The sequence below is a fragment of the Pinus tabuliformis genome, chromosome 6 (genome assembly GCF_031772625.1).
Source record: "Pinus tabuliformis cultivar Carrire ecotype Pingquan chromosome 6, CPIR1, whole genome shotgun sequence".
NCBI lineage: Eukaryota > Viridiplantae > Streptophyta > Pinopsida > Pinales > Pinaceae > Pinus > Pinus tabuliformis.
In genome coordinates, this window is record NC_142292.1 from 1,622,490,160 (window position 1) to 1,622,513,836 (window position 23,677).

Genomic DNA, 23,677 nt, shown 5'->3' on the forward strand with positions numbered 1-23,677 from the left:
TTTAATTGGCTAGGAAATCCTAGATTGACTTCCCAGTTTTTGGTATTGTATATATTGGCATCCTCTTTGCATTGTGAATACCAAATATTTACATAAGATATACAATATTACTTTGGCTTGCCACGTTGGAAACAACACAAAGACATTAAAAAGAAAAGTGTAAAAGAACTAACAAAATTAACTAAGTGTTACACTAGATGCTACAAAACTAGTGTCTTTGGGTTTCCACCTTGGAAACCACACCATAGATAGTAAAGCAAAGAGACAAGAAGTAAAAAAATTAATTGAGTGTATAGGATTAACAAAGACCCAGAATATTTGTTGCCCCACCTGGTGGGGGGAGCCAATAACAAGAGACAAAAAGAGGCAAGAAATAACAAAAAATAATTGAGTGTCTGAGATTGACAAAGACCCAAAATCATTGTTTCCTCACCTATAGGGGAAACCAACACCAAGAGACAAAATGAGTCGCCTTATTAAACTCCAAAGTCTGAGCCAATAGGAAAATTAAACTAAACATACAATTAAAGAAAAACATGACTATAACCTTAAGGGCTAGCTAGAGTAGCAAGAACTCAGATGAAACTACAAGGAATCAGAGCATGCATATGAAAATGAAGTATCTAGGTTGATAGGTCATTCCTCAAGATTGCATGGTGGAGGAATTGGAGAGTTAGGCGAAAAACCCATCTCCAACCTGGCTAGTCGGCCTTCCACATCAAGCATGAAGTCTTTGGGTTCATCTAAACTGTATTAGGAACCCAAGGTGCAATGGGAGCCATGAAATTTGAATCAAGAGTGACCTACATTTCATGACAAATTTCTTCCTCCACAAGACAATTTTTCTCATGTATATTTGGGGGTGTGCTGGCATGGAATTTATAGGCTAATGCTTCTTCTCGAAGTTGTGCCCTTGACCCCCCTAAATCTCCACGATTACCAGTTCCATGTTGACAACAAGATCTTTGATGCATCATGGACATTAGAGGCATCGAGATGTCACATGTACTGACTTTGAGATGAGAGGGGAGCTACATGAGGCGACAACGAAAGAGATATGCTATAACAATTTGTTGGTCAACTTGCATTGACATTGAACTCGAGACCATACCTTCTCCCTTTGAAAATGCTAACAGTGGAGGGGGGGAACTCAAAGACAAGAGCCAACCCACCAAAGCAACCAAATGAGAGTCCAGATGCATTGTGGGTGAAGACCGGAGTAGAAGGAAGCAATGGAGGAGTAAGGAATGCTCAAGCCATTAGCCAGGGACGAAGGGCATGCTAGAGATTTCACAGATGTCGTGGATGCATATACCACAATCTTACCAAGGGGCCTTGACCTCCCTCCTTGGGAAGTGAGGCCCCATAAATGTGCCTTGAATGGATGACATGCACATGAGATGGTGAAAGGAAAGTAAGTTAAACCCTGACCCCATTTATATCACCATATAACCCCAATGGGGATAAAAATATATCTAACTATAATTATTAGGGTTATTTTTGAATATTTAACTATAAAATAATTATACTCAATTTAACATTATAAAATAGGTAATATTATATTCAACCATTTCTTTTTTAAATAACCAACCAAAATAGATTTAATAAAATTTATATTTTACTATTTATATTTTATTAATCAAAACACTTTAAATTTTGTAACCTTTATTTAGATGTGAATTAATATAAACATTTTAAATAAATACTTATTTTATAAGTCCAAATAAATATTTATTTTAAATTCCAAAATTTTGAAAAATTATATACATTACTCCAACAAAAAATCAATTCAATACATTAAAGATAAACAATAATCAATCCAGTATATTGAAATATAAACAATAATCAATCCAAAACATTGAAAGCAAACAAATACATATATTAAACCATAATCTTAATTTTTGAAAGGCCTGGCACGTTAAGAACAAAGAGAAATATATCATTAAACTATTTACATTAATTAATCCAACACATTAAAAAGAAACAAATATATATGAAACCATATATATGAATTCATATAACACTCTAAGCGCAACATGTGCATATGTTTAGATTGCGCTGAATGACTTTGGATATATTACTTCCACAAATTATAAAGCACTCCAGTCATCTATTGACAATCTAGTCCTCTGAAATCAATTGCACACATTTCAATTTTAGTATGACACAAACCCATCTAGCACCCACAACTAAGATTCAATCCATTACACACAATTATGTCACCATTTATGACCTGAAACTTCTGAGACACAAACCAATCCAGAATCCGCTACATGACCAAATAAAACCTTCAATTTGTTTAAATCCCAACACAATTTATCCTTCTACATGAAGACTGTTACCACTCGAAAATTTTACTTTCATGGAGGATGAGTCAACTATAACCATCATGTCACTTACGAACTGGGCGTTGCACCATTGAGAGATTCTGTGCCGTTAATGGAGCTCCTGTCCATAGGCGTTGCACTATTGAGAGATTCTGTGCCGTTAATGGAGCTCCTGCCCCTAGATATGGAACTACCAGCCACTGGAGGCGTACTACCAATTGAAGAATCAAAATATACAGCCAAATACTCCACTGGTACCTTAATTTTATCAACGCGAACACCAATATCTCCTTTATATCTCCCTATAGCAAAATTTAGAACCGTCCCGAGGCCACGCCTACTGGTTCAGCAGCAAACATAACTCTATACGCGTACTTTGAAGTGAAACAATAACGAGCAGCACGCATTACAGCACGCAGTACTGCTACTTGCCCACTTCCCGAGTCATGACTTTCAACAATGAATCCTGTCGTGCAGTATATTGCGAAGTCCTCACAATTCATCGATATTACATCGTAGTTTGCAAACCCATTTTGAAGCAGGTACTCTGCACGGTGAATCACTGTTTCTGGGGGATTCGATTGTTCAAATGTGCACGTTCCTCCACGGGCTTGTACCAAAAATACAGCTACACTAACACCATACTCAAATCGATGCACAGCTCCTCCCTCAAGAAAGCAATCCAAACAAGAACGTATTACTCCATTATTTCCATTTTGTAAGCCACAGTTGCCGGTTGGACTCGTACAACTCAGATGTTGTTTTGGTATTGAACTAGAGACCAAGGAATTAATTAAACTCGCCCCGACTCCCAGTTCTTCGTCTGACCCTCTTGTAAAATGGACCACGTGATTATCCCCAACATAAATCCCTGTGGAGGAACCCAGCAAGCATATTATGTGTGAGATAAGATAAAATGGAGAAATCATACAAAATTCATGTACATTGATTGCAAAATAGATGAACAACGCATGGTTACCAAATAAAATTCAATGGAAACAAATCCAATATTATATATATCTAAAATATTTTTTTAAGAAAAATTGAGAATAATGAGAATAATGATGATTAACTCTATTTATACTAATATGATCAGCAAGTGATTAATTGGTATTTTTTAATATTTTATTTTTATTATAAAAAGAGAGGAGAGAAGCATTTTTAGATCACTATAGTTTTGATGACTTAATAAGTCAAGAAGGTTGGACTTAGTGTGACAAAGGTCTGTCTTGGTTGATCAGAGCCGATGTGAGCTGATGTGAGTAAGAGCCTCACAATTGGAGAAAGTGTTTTTCATGTTCAACCCTTTTAGTATGGCTAAGGTGAAGAGCCTCACAATTGAAGAAAGCGTTTCTCATGTTCAACCCTCTTAGTATGGCTAAGGTGACAGAGTCTTTCATCCCAAAGTATTTTGGAAATTGATCAACTTCAAGTTTTATGTTGAAGAAAATTAGTTAAATTAGTTCTTATCTTTTCAATGTTTATTTTCTTCTTAGAGCTAGTCAAAACAGAAAAAAAATTCGGGTAATCTTATAAACTTAAATATATTACAAACCTAAACATATTATTTTTTCAAAATTTCAAAATATTTTAATTAATAACCTTTATATTTAAAAAAAAAACATTGCCTGTATAGACACTCTATAATCCAATGTAAGGGTTATATTTTAAAAATAATAAAACAATACTTTAAATTAGAAAATTAAAAATAAGAATAACCAAAGAAATTAATGTGGGTAATAATTACAATACTTCAATTTTATATAACTTTATATTGAGATATAAAATAATGGAATGTAAGCCAAAAAAAAAAATGTAATTTCTTCATTCCTTAGATTTAGTGGTGAGGTTTTGTGAATTCTGTATCTTTCGCATATGGTGCCAACTTGGTTAACATATTGATATAACGTATGGTAACAGCTTGTCTCAATCTATTCTGGTGGGGAACATGGCTTCTTTATCTCTCATCCGGTGGCAACTTGTCAAACCTAAATCACAATATCTCGTCTGTAGGCAAAATGGGAAACATAATCTTTTCCGGTGGCAACTTTAACTCAATCAATATTTCATTATCGTAGCCACTTGGATAACAAACATCATATCTTGCATCTGTTCGTTTGACGCATCGTATGGGTTCCATTATCGGGTTGTAAGGTCCAGCCATACCCTAGCGACTACCTCAACGATCTCGCCTGGCGGGTGAAACCAGACAGCTCTCGCGCCAAGCTTCTTCATCGGGTTATTTTGCTAAGCCTGGGGTTCGACAGGAAATTGAGAAAGAGCAGGTGGAATTGACTGTGGTCTCTCGGTTCTAACCTGCCTAGGTATTTTGTTTAGCGATCGAGATAGGGGCAAGCATATCAGGCAGAGAGAGATAAGATCGAAGGCGTGCAACAATATATGTGTCCTCTCAGGCAGGAAGTTCAAGAGAAGTTCGAGATAAGATACCAAGAGGGGGAAAGATCGATACGAACATGTATCACACTAGAGGGCAATGCGGCAAGGTCGAAGCGGTAAGTCATATCGCAAAGAGTGAGCCCATTTGTTTCATTTATTCTTCCAGCCGGGATTGATTGGACCAGCCAGAAAGATTAGAAATCCTAGCTTTATCATTTCCCCCTATCCGTGTGAACGTCTTCTTTGTTTCTCACTAATTTTCACCCGACCGATCCTCGACCTAATTTTCTATCCTTCCAGCAACGGTATGGTTCCATATCTATTTCGTTGGTCAGCGACATAATGGTATCTATTTTCGATATATCTGTATCTCGCTCAAGAGCATAGCGAAGCGGATAACCTTCCACCCAAAACTGTCTTTTGTTCCTATCCTTATAGATATAGTGGTCGAGAGTTCGCTACCAACACTTATGATATCTATTTCCTAACGAGGAATAACAACATAATATAAGTTTGGGGCCCCTCAAAAAGCATAACGAAGGGTTGTTGGAATCACTCTAGATTTCCTTACTTTTCCCGAGAGGGGAGCGCTAAACAGTGACCCTTTGCTGACCATTTATCCTAGTCATTATTAGTCCCTGCCATCTGGCAATGGCCAGGGACTATAGTAATCGGTTATGCCCCTTTGCTGACCATTTATCCTAGTCATTATTAGTCCCTGCCATCTGGGAATGGCCAGGGACTATAGTAATCGGTTATGCCCATCGTAGCATTAATTCAGCGGCTTGTTAATTCTACTAATCGCACTATAACCAAAGTTTCTCGAAGAATACCGATTCGCTCTCCAAAGTTTTTCAATATGGATTTATTACTCTTCTTATTTGGCCTCTTCCCGAGGCCGAAGAGGTAAGACTATATGTTAATTTAGTTTTAGACTGTTCATTTTTTTTAAATGTTTTAGCCTACCTAACTAATGTTAACATTAGTTTGAGACATCAAAAGTATCATTAGTTCATTAGTTTGCGCATTTGCTTACAAGTGTGTACAAAGATTAATTACAAGTGTGTATGCATGTGTTAGGTGGATGATGCAGAACTAACAAAGGCTTCAGTATAACTAATGTTAACATTAGTTTGAGACATCAAAAGTTTGAGACATCAAAAGTATCATTAGTTCATTAGTTTGCGCATTTGCTTACAAGTGTGTACAAAGATTAATTACAAATGTGTATGCATGTGTTACAGGTGGATGATGCAGAACTAACAAAGGCTTCAGTATAAGCCACAAAGTAATAAGCAACAGAGCCAGTATCTCCACCACCAGATTCATATCCTCTCCTCCAGGTTCAGATCCACCACCAGATTCATATCCTCTCCCCCAGGTTCAGATCCAGATCGAGAGGCACCGGTAGATCTAATTTCTTTGGTTTATTGTACATACAGTCGAAGAAGCAGTTGAAAGCACCAAATTCTGACCTTTGTGCGAAGTTCACCGTTTGGCTGTACTCCTCTTGTACTCCTCTGGGCTGTTGGAGGAATTACTGTTCGAGGAATTGAGGCCACCAGCGCGTCTACTGCCCTGCATTATGAAAGCATACATGTTGAAAGTTAAAGCATACATGTTGAAACTTAAACAGGTAAATCCATCCGACACGCTACATAGAATTCAATTTTTAGAAAAAATCTTATTATGCAGTTCTACTGTTGTGCAAAGAGCCTGTCACAGAGATCAATATCAAGAATTAATTATCCTACAGGCTGAAGTAATTGATTAATTTGGTATAAACCTAAAAAATGCTACATAGAATTCAATTTTCAGAAAAATCTTATTATGCAGTCTTAATAGAACCCAGGTTTGTTTGATTAATTTTTCTACCTGTTATGCTTCCGCTGTTCTTGGTTTTTGATATGAAGGAAGAAGCCTATAGAATATCAGAATCTAATATTTTCAAATACACAAAAAGGAATTACACCCAACAAAACACACTGTTACCATTTATTCTATGTCTCATAAGCTCTTAAGAAACCATTTATTCTACGCCTCATAAGTTCTTACTTTCTTGCTTTATTAAGTGTTTTGTACGCCTCATAGATTCTTACTTTCTTGCTTTATTAAATGTTTTGTAGTTTTACATTGAACAATACACTCTCTTATTCACATATTGCATTTTACTTATCTTTTCTCTTACTTGTTTGCAGATGGGCAAAAACAGGGACAAAACTGGGAAAATCAAAATACAAGTAAAATTTGCTCAGGAAATACAGAAAACAAACAAAAATTGTTCCACCCTGTGACTGGCAAGGCCGCCCTAGATGACGGTTTGGCCAGTTCATCGGTAAGCGATCAGGCCGGATGCCATGGCTATTTGAATTCTCATAACCCACCGTGCTACCCTATAATGCCATTGTTAAATGGCCTGTTAAACCCTGGCCATTGTTCTACTATTTTAGGAGGATCACTTAAGGCGGTTCCTTTCTCAGATTCTCCTCGCAGTCCACGCTCTGTTCTTCACCATGATTCCGATATTTTCCACTCTGATTTGCAGGTACAGCACAAGCCTCCCAGGCCAAAAGGTTCTAAAAATGTAGGAAATCCTCGAGAAATGAAAAGGCAGATGGCAGAAAGAGGTCGAAGGTTGTGCAAACAATACCTGGAAATGGCAAAGAGTCTTCGACCATTTTGGATCGACAGGTATTACCCGTTCATTATTCTCTGTCGGTACTGTTGGAACCCTTCCTCCCCTCATCATCTTCTTTACAGCAGAGGTCACGGGTTCGAGTTTGGACGCGAAGGGCTCATGACCGAAGACTAGCCATCCCAGGCCTGCACAGTTAAAGCAGAGGTCACGGGTTCGAGTTTGGACGCGAAGGGCTCATGACCGAAGACTAGCCATCCCAGGTCTGCACAGTTAATGAATTAACTTGTAAAAAAAACTCATATGTTGAACCGGGGAATGGGTTTATTATAAGTTACCTGCAACACTGAGTGTAGAGACGAAAGCGGTGGTGATGGTCCTCCTGGGGATGCGAGGCGGCCATGAAAACTTCACCCTGCCCAACTGATTCTTGAAGCTGACTGCTTCCCTCATATTTAAACGATCGCGATCATGAACTCATTTGCAGACTCTTCCCTCAAATCTCACATAATTTGTTGGCAGCTATGGCTGTGGATCAGGTCGAATAGCTCTTGCATGTGGGGAATGGGATATAGAAGATGGTAGCGGTGAGGTGGTGTGCTGCCACATGGTTGAACACGTGTAGGTTGGCGAGACACTTAACGTTCGTTTTAAATATTGGAACAAGTGGAAAAATGCATCCTTCTAATAACTTAAAGTTGAACCTTAAAACACGTTCGTTTTAAATATTGGAACAAGTGGAAAAATGCATCCTTCTAATAACTTAAAGTTGAACCTTAAAACACAAAAAAATTACACCTTTTACGTTATTTAAAATTCTATTACGTTTTACGTTTATTTGCTTTTGTGCTTGTACTAATAGATATACATTAATAAGTATTATTTAGACTCATAAACTTTGGACTTTAGTTCCATTTTTTTGTTTTTTGTTACACCATTTCTATCTTTAAAGTTTAGATGGGTTAGTCTTTAGTATTTACAAGCGTCAATTTTGTTTTAGCATGTTGAATTTTGAATATGAGATTTTCCTCTGTAGTTTTGCAGAGCTTGCATTTCCTCCTTGAACCCGAGAGTGGCTGCATATTTGTAAAATGCTAATGTAATTTTTTATACAAGACTTCCTTCTGTAGTTTCGCAGAGTTTGCATTTCCTCCTTAAACCCAATAATGACTGCATAATTGTAAAATGTTAACGTTTCCAATTAATTGATGTAGCATTTGCAAGAAAGGAAAAAAAACAAAGGCACAGGCCTTCACTAGTTGGGCATCATTTCAAAAACCAAAGGTCTGGACTAAGAATGCTCTCCGACACAGACAGGAATAAACTAAAAATCTTCAGTGCCTTGTAAATGCCATTTAAACATGATGTAAAGGACAATGAATTTTTCACCCTTTAATGAAAGGTCACATTTAAATTTCTTAATATTGGAAGATAACTAGTCAAGCAAGTAGCCTAAACAACTCCATATCCAATGCCCCACTCTCACCCCAGTGCTATTGTGAAGCAGAGTCAAAACCAATCTGGCTGACCCCAAACAAGGAATGGCGACCTGGGAATACAAAACTTAAAACCATATGAACATAGTACTAAAATGGTATAATTGTCTTTGATATACAATTTTTTTTTACAAGATGATTCCTATTATCAGGGTCAATGTCGAATATGAACTATCCCATTTTGGGAATATTACAATGGCTTATAGTATCTATTTGGCAAAACGCAACCAGCTTGCACCTTGCTTGGTGAGATATACAGTCCACAAAAGGGTGAAACTTGTCTATGAAAGAATTTAAACATTGGTGGATAAGAAATTCCCTTGCTGTACCAATTAACCAAGATCCGTCTATTCTTCGATATACAGTTTCTGGTAGCTATTAGCATGTTCCTATAAGTCGAACAAATAATGTAACCGAAACTTACTGAAATGAAAAAACAAATTGTCGATTGTAAAATTCAAGCAGGTGTATTTTAGGCACCTGGACAGTATGAGATTGGATGCTGAGTACACGACCCGTTGCTTGAGGTAGAACAACGGACAGAAGCGGAGCCATTTGAACCTGCGACTAATGTCGCTCTCGATAAGCAATATCCGGCTGCCACTGAATGATCCAATAAAATCCACTAAAAATTATAACCTTCGGTACTTATTCCTATCTTGGTCACTCAAACTATGGCCTTCTTTACTACAAATCCATCCCTAACACGCAAAAGTTGCGTAGTTGGTAAGACCTGCCCCATTATTTATTCCTATCCAATTTACGATTCAATGGCATTATCGTATGCTGTGACGTCACCATTTTTTAGTTTGAAAGATGTGCTTAAATGTGAAGTTTGGTCTCACAAATTTTGTGGTCTAATTCTAAAAACAATTTTATATATTTGACAGCTACTCTAAAAAAAATGAAAGGTGTGCTTAAATGTGAAGTTTGGTCTCACAAATTTTGTGGTCTAATTCTAAAAACAATTATATATATTTGACAGCTACTCTAAAGATGAATTTTTAAATTGATAAAAAAAAAAGCCACCATTCTCTTATCGAACTATATTCTTGCACGTCCATTTAGTTATTATCGAACTATATCCTTGCACGTCCATTTAGTCATAGATAAATTAGTTCTGCCACTAGTTGGCCCAATTTAATACGTTCCCTTTGTATAGTATTGTAAGGCGGAGGAACCAAAGACAGTGCTATTAAATAATGCTTCATTTATGCTTCCTTCTTTCCCCAGTTTGCTTTGTTTCTAATAACTTTCTCTCATTAAGGCATTGACTGCATTATTTTACGATTCCACTTAGTCAATCTTCAATCTACCACAACAGATATTCTAATTCTAAGGTACGCTATTCTCCTCCCTGCCTCCTCGTTTCAATTAGAGATTCATAAATATCACGCCACATGAACAAATATCTGTGGGCGCTTCCCTTCATCTTGTTGCTGTATACGCATTGTATATCTTGGTTAATAAATGGAGGCTGAACTTAATGTATTGATTTTCTATTCAAGCTGCTTGTTCTGTTCTGCTACTTGTTCTGCTTGTTCTGTCGATCCAAAAATGCATGCTGAAACCCAAAAATGGAGACTGAACCTTATGCAGGGACTTGCTGCCTCGCAACCTCCCTTGTTGATATATGTAATTACGATTTAGCACCGTATGGAATCTCCGCTCGAATCATCGATCGTACCAGAATATTGTATAATCTCGTTCGTATACCAAGAGATCTCTCATTTTCGTTGTGTCCTCTCTTTATTAGATCTTTAGTTACCAAAAGAAATGAGACGCACCAATTCAATTTAGGTGCCAAATTAATCACGAAAGAGATTAGTGGATAATCTAATATATAATGGCAATCTAAAATACTCAGTTTCGTGAGGGGAAGAAATAACGCTCGGTAAGGGGAGGCATTAATTTATTATATTTGTCGTTCTATATATATGTGATTACGCTTTAGCCCCCGTACTAGTTCAGAAATGACACCCACTTCCCCACCACCCAATAATTCAATTAGATCTAAACAAGCGGTGAGAATGAAAACGTGGTAGCATATGCCTTGGGATGATAGAGAATGCAAATGTGTAAATGGTCAATTTGCTAGTAAAAGGGTGGACCTATTTTTTAGGTGGGGGCATACTTGAGGTGAGTGATCCCATCCCTAAAACAAGTGGGGTGGCCTATCACTCTAAAATCAAGTGGGGTGGTTGCACCCATTTCTGAAACTCACCCATCAGCCAAGTCCACCCGCAAATAGACCATACCTCACGAAGGAGGGAATAGATAGAGACATTCATATCAGGGAGGTTGAGCCAAGTTGAAAACAAACAAGAGAAAGGGCCCCCTTCAATGGCCAAAAGATAGAGAAATACCACATAAATGGTTTGCCGAGAGAAAATACAAGGTCTTGATCCAACACTGAATGGGATTTATTAGGTTTACCGTGTTCCCCACCAGAAGAATGAGGTTTAGCCATGTTGTTAACAGATGAGCTTCTCAATTAAGATATGTTACCAACTCACAAGATTGATCGAACATATTGGAATGGATTGGGAATTGAATCTTCTGCTGATCCTGCTAGCCAGAAGGAGTGAAAAGAGGGGACGAATTAGGTGGTAGTCCCCAGTGTGAGGTGTACCCATTCCCCTAACTCCTTATCCAACCATTCCATGGTTACTCTAGACCGAGAGAAGAAAGGACCCTTTTGTAATGTAAATCCGACCTAGGGCTAGGAACCCTATTTATGCTAGTTTGGACATAGACTTGGACGGGAATTCCAAATAATAATCTCTATGAATGCGGCTTCTATCTAGGGGGTCACACAACAAGCCTTAAAATCATCTTCTATTAATAAAGTGGGGGTGCTTGCATTTTTAGGTGATCCAACACAACTGCTGGTTGGGCACTTTTAAGCCTCTTCTTTATAAGCCTCATCTGAATAACATTTTTAGGCCTCTTAACCTTTTTTCCCGGATATCTTTAATGCCAAATATTTTCAGCCTCATAGAAACATTTTGAAGCCTCTTATTGCCACATGGATGGATGGGGCCTTATCTCACGAACATCTTCTTTTAGCTAGGAATTTTTGGATACAGGCCAAATACACTTTATCAGGTTATCCTCTGAGCTATTGAACAATCATATATCCCCTTTTCATTGATCAGGATATTACGTATAGAAAGGGCATAGGAGGAAGGAGGGAGTAGCTCTCTATTTATGTCTTTATGTCTAGAACTTTGAAATGTATAGAACCTTTGGAAAACCAGGGGCTGCCTTAGAACGAACCAACCAATGAATACACTGCTTAGAGATGGGAAAACAAGGATAGAAAGAAGTATCAGAAGGACGGATGGACGGATGGAGATATTACCTACGTTATCTAGTTCTAGACACTTTATCTCCTTCGGTAGGTTAGAGAGATGGAAAAAAACTTTAGGGAGGAAACAATTAGCCCTTTCTTTCTTGTTGGGATGTTGGTTGGTTGACTCACTGGGATGTTTGAATTTAGGGATTATCAGAGAGATAGAGATAAGCCCCCTTATATTAATATTATATACTTTATTTCCTTACAGATCTGGTTAGGTTATACAAGGGGGTATTTGTTTTTTTTTAAATAAAGAGTTTGTTTTTGATATATTGAAAAGTGATTGGGAGATTATAAAGGTTGGTAAAGAGTTATAAAAGGGCTCTATTCAAAAAAGAAAAGGTTGTTTTTATATATTAAATAAAGTGTATGTTTTGAAAAAGTTTATAAAGATGTTTTCAAAAATATATTTTTTGGGACTATTATAAAGTTGTTTTTTCCTCATTAAAGAAAAAGGGAAAGTTGGTTTTGAAAAGCAAATTTCTGAAGTGTTTTTTTAAATAGAAAAGGGTTTTATTGAGAAGAGAGTTTAGGGCTTTGCAAAAGTCTGGGAGTCTACAAAATTATTTGGCTTTTTTTCAAGCATGACAAGTTTTTGGTTGAAGATTGTTCTTTACGGGGGCGCATATTGAAAATTATATTCTTTTTTGGGGGCGATATGGAAGACAACCTCGTGCAATCAGCAAAGCAACTATAAGAAAAGGAATGACAACAGTCATGGGACGTAAAGCACAACTAAAGAAGATTAAGAAAAGGAATCGAAAAGAAGAGGCAGATATTATTGTCATACTTAGAAAGGTTTAGGCCTCAGCGGAGGAACTGGAAAGTCTAGCAAAAGACGAAGAAGAATTTGGTGCAAGGGGGAATGACATGCAACAACAAGTTATGTCACAAGCAAAGAAGTGAGCCACAGATCTGATAATAGATGAGCAAGACTTTGAGAGGAAAACAGAGCTTGGAGAATTCCACTCAAAAGTGGATGATAGTTGTCAAGACCATAAAATTGAAACCCATTATGCAAGCATGCATATGGATGAAGAAAATGCAACAAAGATTGCAGAGAGAGAAGCAGGAGCCTTTGTATGTGAAGAAGAGAAAGAGCATATAAATGCTGAAGGAATCCATTGCAGTGTGGATGATGCAGATGATGGTGAATCCCACTATGATGAAACACGTGGATGATGAATGAAAAGTGAGATATGAATTGGTGCAAACAACCGCAGTTGATGGATTTGGTGAAGTTGAAATTATCATTGAAATTGACAAGGAGCACATGCATGCTCAGATATCCCACCATAGTGTGGATGAACATTATGTTGATGATATGAGTGGTTTATTTTTTGAAATAGTGATTGATTATGGAAATATAGCAATCGCCATGTTTGATGAAGGATTGAAGGTTGAAGCTGCAATTGTAGCAGCAATATATGAAGAAGTTGGAACTGCTCATGAAGTAGTATGTGATCTAGCAACAACTAACAATCAAGAAGAGGATAAAGTGATTGAAGATTTTTTGATAAGAATATCAAGTTACAACATAAAAATGGAAAACAACCTCCATGCAGTTGAAAAGAAGGGAGAGAAGGAAGAGGCAGAGAAGGAAGCTCTCACTTAAGAGCTTAATAAAAATGTTTTTAACATTGTTTTTGAATATACAGGTGTTCAGAATAGCATGGGCGAAAAGGTTGAAAACAAAGTTGCTAATAAATTTGATGCAGATTTGAAGCTCATTGAAGAATGGATTCAGAAACCAATAGAACAAATTGATGCGTGTCTTAAAGCAATAGATGGAATAAAAGAATTAAATGAAATGGTGAATATTGATCTTGAGTGTGTAGATTACATGAAAAAAAAACAGTACCTGATGATGAAAGTGAAAAGAATGATATGAAAAATAAATATGAATGCATTGAAACCATTTTTCAACAATCGAGTCAAGAAGAGATAAGATTATGCTATCAAGAAATATGGCAGAAAGAAAGTCATGAATATGAAGTGCAAGAAGCAGAGCAAAGAAGACAGTTTGAAGATGCAATGTTGTGGTAGCAGTCCATGGTTGAATGAATATTTGAAGAGGAAGGTGTAGTAGACAAGATGAGATTGTGTTTTAGCAAAAATTCAAGAAAAGTCAAAGAAAACTTACAGCGGCAACAAGTAAAGAAATATGGAGCCTACAACAAACACCCGCAACAGAGAATGAAGCAATTTCAAGGATTTAAAATTTGGAAGAAGATAAAAAGAAAATGCAAAATTGTGAAAGTCTTGAGCCATTGTAAGCTTAGTTGAGACATAGATCAGCAGACATGTTACAGTGATAATTGAATCAATTTCTATTGTAAGCCTATTAGGCATAGTTAAGTAATGTTGAGTCATGTTGAGTCATACAGTCATAATTAAGGGGGAGTGTTAGAAATTGTAATTACTCCCGCATGAGGAGTTGGCTAAAATTAGAGAGTCAGTTAACTGAGTGTTGAGTCAAGTCGAGTGATGGATAAAGAGTTAAGTGCAGTCCATATTTAAAGTGTGAGTTCAATGAGTTAAGTGTGTGTGCATGTTAAGATATTTTAGGCGAGTCGCTAGTCGAAAAAGTTTAAATACCCTTCACCAGATTCATTGTAAGAATTAAGTTTTGTGTGATCAATAGAAGAGCCGCAACTCGTGTGTTTTGTGTGTGAATTTGTATTTTGTCTCCTATACCTTTCTAACAAATATATTTAGGAAATCGTTCCAACATATAAATGTACCATTCCAAATTTTTCACAGTGTATGGAAAGAGGTCAAAAATAAATAATTAACATTAGTGGTTAAACTAGCTTTGTTACCATTTTTAGAAATAGAATTTATTACTTTATGTGATAGTTTAATTAATATGAAATTTATCAATTTTCAAAACTGCAAACTTATCATTTTGTACCATACTTTAATATCAAATTCACAGTTTTTTCGCAACTGCAAATATTTTAACATGCAATTTAGTGTTATCTTATATAACTTTTTTAAATATAGCAAATCTGCATCAAAGTTGAAAGCTCACAAGATGATAAAGTCAGTCGGATACCTAAACAGAAATGGCAAATAGATTTCCAGTGGAAGTAAGATTCATGTAGAAAGCAAACATAAAGATTACGAGAAGCAAACCATAACCCAAACATTCTAAAGAAAAAAACCCTTAACCGGAAAGAAATGCAACCTTGTTGTCTCTTCCAAAATCAGAATCCCTGTACGCATAATCGCCAATTAAAAATCAAAGTGCATCGTATATGAATGGAAAATTCGATGAGAGCATCAAAATCTTTCTTCAACGGAAATCAACCATAATGATAATTGTTTAGGAAGCCAATTTAACAGATGATTTTCCTTAATGATGAAATATAGTTTGAATAGTTAATGGGATGAATGTTATCCTCCCGCTTAAATTTCTACTGTAAAATGTTTAAAGCCGTTTGTTGTGAAGTCCAGTTTGAATAGGGGCAGGCCGCTATCCTCCACTTAAATTTTTGTGGCATGCTGGTTGCTAGTAGACTAATTAATTTTCCTCGTTTTAGGCTAATTTACCTGACAAAATACTATCGCATGTGGATATGAAATTTGAACAAGAAATGAGTTCAGGTGGATATGAAATATGAGATAGACATTAACGGGCCCGCTCATGAATTGTTATTTGAAATCCCAAAAGCGTACAACCAAGAAAAAGTGACTTCATGAGTTATAATGGATGGCCATGTCTCAAAGAGACAAAGCAACCTTTTGTGGACAGTAAATAAAGCGACAAATGTGGAAAACTCTTCTTGAATTTCTTAATCCCCTTTTCACACCATGGATCCACATCCCAAAAATGCTCATATTGTGTGAAATGATGTATGTTTTGTCAGGTATAAAAATTCTTCATACAAAAATCTTAATATCTTTGATACAAAACGTTGAATTTTAGCATGAAAAATAAATGGCAGGAAGTAGTGTAAGAGAAATTGTATTAAGGAAGGTAAATACAAAATTGAGAGGATGAAGTTCATATATATAAGTTTATATGAATTTTGAAAGCTTTAATTTTGACAAAAGAATAAAATTTTGAAACAGCTCAAAAATATAATCCATAAAAATGAATTCACCAAAATATATAAATATATATATATATAATTTTATTAATATAAAATTATTTATAAAAAATTAATTAATATTTATTTTTATAAATAAATTTACATAAATCTAATGAATATATTTTAATTTATTTTTTTTAATTATTTTGCCATTTACTCTTTATGCAAATGTTCATTGTCCTTATAAAAAAACATTTCCCTTTAAATTTTATATCCATTTGTCTATGTTTGAATGTTCATTATCTTTGTGAATCCAAATGGAAACACAAAGAAGGAATTCATCTTTCACAAACCACTTTTCCTAGTCTAGAAGTTCATCCTCCTAGCTAACTAGGTAAGTGGTAATGATGCCATGACATTGTTGATGGCCAACAATATATCATGTAGAAGCAAAGAATGAAAATTACACACATTTCCCACCAGCTAGAAGATAGGGAACTCTTACTTCACATTAATAGGGTTCATAAATCTTTTGCTAGGATACATTAACTACTAAATTCATACAAAGTTGTGAAGAAAACTCGAGCTTGTCAACATTTTTTCATAACTTTTTCAAAAATATGTAGAGATTATACTGAAGTGAATGGAACTAGTGAGGATTGCCCCTAAAAATGTTGCTTCTAAAGGTACAACAATACTTCATCAATTATTTAGAATGGAGATACATTGTGATGGTGATATTTGAGTCCCTTCACATGTTTTTTATTTTTCGAGAGTGCTACTTAAAATTGCAATGAGTTTGGGTATTTAGGTGAAAAAAGGAAGTGGCATATTTCTGGGTGTTGTGCTATTGTTGAGAGTTAGGAGAAGGCAAGGAAATTGGAAACTAAAAGGCGTCTATGGTTAGCACCGATAAAAAACTTTAAAATTGCAACGAGTTTGGGTAATTAGGTGAAAAAAGGAAGTGGCATATTGTTGGGTGTTTTGCTATTGTTGAGAGTTAGGAGAAGGCAAGAAAATTGGAAACTAAAAGGTGGCTATGGTTAGTATGCATAAAAACTTCAAAAAGGCTCTGCAAGAGTGCTACAACCAAAGATCAATGCAATAGTACTACAACCAAAGATTATAAGAGATTAAATTCATAAAAGGATTGATTGACCTTAAATACAACTAAAAGTAACATAGTTACTGTTTCCAAGAAGATTAAAAAAAATTCAATTAGAAAAAGACTTCACTAGTGCTAATGTGACTATGTAATGAGAGGGTATCTAAGGGACTTCTTACTAGTCTCTTTACTCAAGTCAACCAAGTTTTCAAGGCATCCTTCATACTAGATATCCTTGATCTCTTTTTTAGTTTCTATGCCTAATGCTTTTCTTAGATGTGCTTGCTATCTTCCTTTAGCTCCTACAAGTTGTGATTAACTACTTTCCACTCTATATCGTTTAATGTGCATGAAAAAGTTGTGCACCACTAAGACTTATTGATAGGTCACTAATCCTAGTACCACTCCATATCATCTTTTCATTTTAATTCCTTATTAACGTTTTAGTGATGCTTATACATGCTGAAAAATCTAGGTCTTAGACAAAGGCATCATTGAAAAAACTAGGTGACATTGTATTAGGCATTATTGTTACATGAAATGAAATAATGCAACCACTTTGAACATTGAAAGGATAAAGGATCCAAGCTTCTATGAAGTAAGACCAACCACTCGTTAAATTATCACCTTTTGCAGTACATACACCCTATATGGCATGTTTAAAGTTATGAGTGATTGAATTACAATCTACTTCTAAACATATTTCAAATAATTTACTTCAAATAAAATTCAACATTGCTTTCAATTAAAAGGTAGGGGAAGCCAACATATTTTAACTTTTTATCTCATTTATGTTGATTATCAATACATGTTTGAAACAATGTTAATATTGAGTGGGGGGGGGGGGGGTGGTGTGGTGAATTAGTATTAAGGCTAGCTTAAATTTTTGTTCTAATTTATACTTCTATTCAAACTTGGCAACCATCATGAGAAATCAACAGGATATCATGTGAGGCAACATAAATCAACACATGAACACAAACACCATGAGAAATATAAACATGAGACACAAAGGTTTAACGTGGAAACCCTTATGGGAGAAAAACCACCAAATATTGTTTGTTATTTGATGTAAAAATAAGCTCTTACTCTAGTACATTAAATTTTTTGTGAGCCACCACTCATAGGAAACACAAACTCCCTTGCCCACTAGCAGGAAGCACTAACTCCCTTTTTTTTGTAGACACTTGACCAACTTACCAGAAGCACCAACCGAAGCATCAAATTCATGTATTTTTCGCAAGCACCAACTTGCAAAAGGCCCCAAGCCCCAAGCTTTTATTAGATACCCACTGATATGGAAGCACCAACTCCCAGTATGTAGGCTCCAACCCACACTCAAGATGGAAATCAATACATTGTAAATGGTATCCACTACCTATTTTCAACTGTTTGTTCTCCCCTGTAGCCTTCACATTACACAACCCACAAAACACTTTGCTCTCTTCTCACGCTGCTCATTCTGTTTATTCAACAACAACATACATTTAGCTCTTCGACCTTAAACAATTTTGTAGCATGCTCAACACTTTTTTCTCTGCTCTTGGGCCTCGTCCTCATGCACTCTTAGCCTCTCTCTTCATCATAGGTACTCTCGACCTCTCTCTACAACCTAGGCACTCTCGGCCTCTCTCTTCAGCATAGGCACTCTTGACCTCTCTCTATAGTGCAGGCACACTTGGCCTCTTCTCAGCAGCGCTCGCCCATAGAGCTCTTCACATAGCTCACTCAATAATGTTGCCTTCCCCCAATATCATTACTGTATTCCTTGGTTTTGTTCCACTGCAACACAAGAATAAAGTTATCTTTCTCAACCATCACTCTGCCACCCACACTACCTGTGAGAGTACTCCAGCATGGCTTCTTGTACTTCATAATATAGGATTGCCTATTAAAACTTATAACTGAAGCATGGATTTTTATCGTGTTGTATTGTCCTATTACACAACCAATACGTCTTCATTAACTCACAAAATGGGCAAAAAATGTTCTTCCATGCCGAAAATCAATTCTTATGTACCCAACAATATTTTCAATTTAATTCTCCATGGCATGCAAAGAATCTCAGAGGTGGCTTTTTTCCTTTCAAGACAAGCACCATTGATTATTCTACACAATCATGGTCCTTTCTACCTTGACATAGTGTTTCTTAACAATTTCCACTACCACCAGTTTCCAAAGGTCTAGCTTCTGACCCGTTTAAGCTTCAATATCCATACATAGTGAATGACGAGTTTGGTGTAAAAACCAAATATGGAGGAACCTACCAATTGAGATACTGTCTCGTTCAAACTCCATGGATGCATGAATATGGCACAATGCCACATTTGGCACCCCTGCCAGAAATCGAGGACTTCTCCCAAAGCTTTCAACCCATCCATCCAAGTGTCCAAGAACTTTATTAAAGGTCCAAATCCTTTTTAATTCCATCACTGCAAAACATATTACCTATGCTTCCCCTTTTGAAATTAAATTACACACTTTTTCAATTCTGCCAGAATTATTTTAGCTCCTTATTTGTTGATGCCTAGCTTGTTTTTCCATCATCGGAATATGTGTTGTGACCTCCAGCTAAGCCTTTAGATGCTAAGCTACTTCCCTAGCCTATGAGGTCTTAATTCCTTTTATAAGCTTATCTTCGCCCTTGGCCTTCTATTACATGTAGCCTCACACTGATGTTTAGCCCATAGCTCTCAAACTAGCACTATCGTTTGTGCCTCCCTTGTAAACTTTTGGGCTCCTCTAGGAAGGCTTAACTGTCTTGTGGGGTCCAAACGACGAATGCACCAGCCAATAAAAAACCTGCAGGGATAAGCTATCCCGGTGGGGTCCTCTTGCAACACCATGGTCCAATAACATTGTTCCCAAGCTAAGTTATCTCTGACACCTCCTAGATCATCCTGACACCTAGTAAGCCCAACAATCCCTCTATGTGTTGCTACAAAACCTTTTGGGCTCTAACCAGCGGGATGGTGTCATGTTGTCGTCACCTCTAACCAATAATGCGCTGCCACCTATCTCGTTGTAAGAGATGAGAGAGAAAGGGTCCCCAGACCATGGTTTTGCGAGCAAAACCTTTATAAAAATTTATTAAGGGTTTGACCTCTTCTCCGCTTGCCACGTTTCCTGGTGCTTGGAAAACCATCGTTGGTCAATACCGTCAATTGCCACCCATCTCAAAACCCCTTGCGAGATGTTTGTGGTATTGAGAGGGGGGTGTCAGGTTGAACCTCCACCATTGATCTCCATATCGATGGTATGAGCATACTACCATCTCGACACTCATCTTCCCATTAACTCTTCTTCTTGTTGACCCATTGGGACCTCCTCTGATGTCCGTGGTGCCTGATTTCCCTTCGAACTTGCATGGTATTTAAAATCTTCTTGTGTTGTCTTGGTTCTTTGTCCTTTGCCCTACATAAAACTTCACGGGCACTCCCGTCAAGCCTGCGTGTAGGGAGGGCTCCACTGTTTTCCAATCAAAACGTTCCCCACTGCTACTAGGTCCATGTCCACTTGATGCTTCCATCCCGATGCTCACCTCTGTGACCATTTAAAAAATTATGGGAACTGTCTGTCAGGCTTAGATGTAGATCAGGCTACACTGTCAGCCAAAGAAAACACTCCTCACTGTAGCACTGTTAGATCACGTCCGCCTAGTGCTTGGTTAGTTGCGATGCTAAAGAGCTCCATCGTATTTGGAAAATCCGCTAAAATAACATGTTGTTAAATGGACCTTTAGCTACTTTTGTCACTGCAGCTTTGACTTTGGAGATCATGACTTTAACTGTCGATAAATTTCACTCTAGGAGGCTATTTGCAGACTTCAATATACCATTATAAAGCTCTTTCTGAGCATAATCCAACTGTGCCACAACCGAGGACATCTAAGATCATGTCTTGATTTAGAAATTCCATCCTCAAATGGACCTCCCAACCATCATAGTCATCATATAAGGGCTTCTCCAATAAGTATACTATTGTGATGATTCTCTTCAAGAGACTACAACAACCATGGGACGTCCCCTAAGATCGACACATCATGCACTTAAATGCTAGTCCTAGATTCCATCATAGCTAGGCTAGTGGACATCAATGTCAATGTGTGCTGCAACCAAACTCAATGTTAATTAGGTTGACTAGGCTAGTGGACATCAATGCCAATGCCTATTGTCGCCTACCTCAATGCTAATTTGGTTTACACCAATATCAACACCCTTGCAGCCACTAGAAATCTAGAAAATGCCAAATATCCAATAATCTTCCTGTGGCATTTATGGAAACACCTCAACACTTCTCCACATTGATGGCCAATCCTCATGTTTCTTCCACACTTCTCCTTGCATGAGCCACTAATCTCTTTCTCTCCTCTACATGGGCCATCACAACTCACTGGCTTTCTCTCCTCTGCATGGCCCATTACAACTTACTCTCCCCCTTTGACATCAATGGCAGAGAGCTACAAGTTGCTTCTTCTCCTCCTTACAATCATTGACTGAAGGTCAAGTTGCTAATGTGCATTCTGCTTTTCTAACTTCTCTTCTCTAGGGATGATATCTCTAATGAGGCTCATCAATTCTTCCATCCAATATCATCTACACTCATCATGGGTATAGGCACTTGCAAAGCTAAACACCAAAAAAAACAAGCCATTGCGCCTTTCTTGTAGCTAATCCTGCTTTATAAACTGGACATATGTGATATGCTCCCCCTGAACATATATTGGCTCTTCTTTAAATACCCATCCAATTCTCATTACCTTATGGCTATTGGTTGAGCACTCTTTCTACAAATATATCTTTTGTATCAATTAAAAGAAACTTATACCAATTGAAATTTCTCATGGTATTGTTGTTGAATGAAAATACCAGCCATCAGTGATGCATTGAGCTTGTTTTTCATTGTTTTTGTTTTTGTTGCTTCAGAGATTGTGCTCACTTCTCCTGAGCATCTTAATAGTCACTACTGCTCCCCTTGAGAACATATTGCTACACATATGGATTGTTTCTTAAGTAAGGGTATTTCACCCAAGATGAAAACTATTAATTTCCTATGCAATGTTTCTTCCTGAGGTTGAAAATGGTTTCCTTCTACTGCTTACTAAATCAGCTTCCCCTAAGTCAGTGCTCTTTGATCTCTTGCATATACTTCCTTGCTTTTGTGTGGGGACTAATTCTGTGGATTTGAATTAACTATGGGCCTCTTTTCATTCCACACTCTTGTTGTAACTCATCTTCTTCTCAAAAATAAAATGTTGTGAACTCCCCATAAAACCAAACTAAGTACATTCCCCTTCTCTTGCAATTTTGTTATATTTGAGATAAACAAATTCATTACTATAATCAACAAGGGGACTTGGTCATACCTCCAATTCTCAGATGCATCACTCTGTATAAGATTTACTATGCCTGCATCTGAATTATTTGGCCTCACTTGAGACCATTCTCTTCTTTTAATCAAGAGAAATAGAGGATCTACTCCCCTTGAGTAGATTTTCCTCCTCCTTCCAATGCTTCAATGGTCAAGTCCTAACAAGAGCATTATCTTTTAGTTTGTTTTTCAACTTGCATTAGTTTTCATCTAGGTTGTGCTGATTGGAAGGGCACTCCTCCCTTCTTTCCTCTTTCTTTTTCCATATCTTCTTGCTACCTTTTTCTCCTTATAGAGGGGTCTATTATGAGGGTAAGAGGATCTTTCTTCTTGTTTTTCTTTTGATTTATTTCTCCTTTTTCAACTTGATCTTTTTACACATAGCGTTGAAGATGTACTAGTGATCATTTGATCCATCCTCAATTTTGGTTCTCAAGGACTGAGCTACTCCATTTTCATGTATATTCTGAGAAACATCCTTCTTATTCTCATATCTACAACTCGCTATCTTGTGCCCAATATTGTCACAACTGTAGCATTATACATAGCTTAGGAATGGGGAAAAATGATTTCTGTGTGTGACAACATTCTTTTCAAACCCACTATTGTTGCCACCATGCTTATTTCTAGTCATCCTATGCCTTCTTGGGTCACTTCTCCCCAACACATTTTGATTTCTTACAAACCTTCTACAATATTTGGCTCTATGCCCAAAATTGTTGCAAGAAAAACAATAGGCATAAAAGGGATTTTTAGGACTAAATATACCTTTACTTTGAGTGCTTATTCCTTGAGGGGGAAAGGACCTCAGTTAGTTCTTCATGTGTCTTCCATGGTTGTCTGGATAGCTACCTTGCATTCTTCCTTTTTTTTGTGTAGCTCCCTTCCACTATTCTCCTCGATGTTGTTGCTTAACATTATGTTGTTGTCTTTACTTCTCTTGTTGTTGTTG

The 23,677-nt window shown here is 36.9% G+C and overlaps 2 protein-coding genes across 2 annotated transcripts in view; both read right to left on the bottom strand.

Moving 5' to 3' along the window:
• Positions 1-2,165: 2,165 nt before the first annotated feature.
• The window catches only part of LOC149265112 (protein LEAD-SENSITIVE 1-like), a 29,609-nt gene continuing 8,097 nt past the window's right edge, over positions 2,166-23,677 (bottom strand). The window contains exon 2 of the mRNA XM_089391645.1: positions 2,166-3,198. Within this exon, the coding sequence (XP_089247771.1) occupies positions 2,642-3,198 (557 nt within the window). The 3' untranslated portion in view covers positions 2,166-2,641. The remainder of the gene's footprint in view (positions 3,199-23,677) is intronic.
• Positions 6,174-7,973, bottom strand: LOC149265113 (uncharacterized). The gene is made up of 3 exons (XM_089391624.1): positions 7,698-7,973; positions 7,423-7,547; positions 6,174-6,302 (listed from the first exon to the last, which is right to left on the bottom strand). The coding sequence occupies exons 1-3, from the start codon at positions 7,810-7,812 to the stop codon at positions 6,213-6,215; spliced, it is 330 nt and encodes a 109-aa protein (XP_089247750.1). The 5' UTR covers positions 7,813-7,973; the 3' UTR covers positions 6,174-6,212.

What these genes read in the sequence shown, in the direction of transcription:
- LOC149265113 (XM_089391624.1), bottom strand. Translation starts at nt 7,812, where the DNA reads ATGAGGGAAGCAGTCAGCTTCAAGAATCAGTTGGGCAGGGTGAAGTTT. An exon ending in CTCTACACTCAGTGTTGCAG is followed by an intron (nt 7,548 to 7,697) that starts GTAACTTATAAT and finishes TTAACTGTGCAG; the next exon opens with GCCTGGGATGGCTAGTCTTC. An exon ending in CGACAGAGAATAATGAACGG is followed by an intron (nt 6,303 to 7,422) that starts GTAATACCTGTC and finishes TTCATAATGCAG; the next exon opens with GGCAGTAGACGCGCTGGTGG.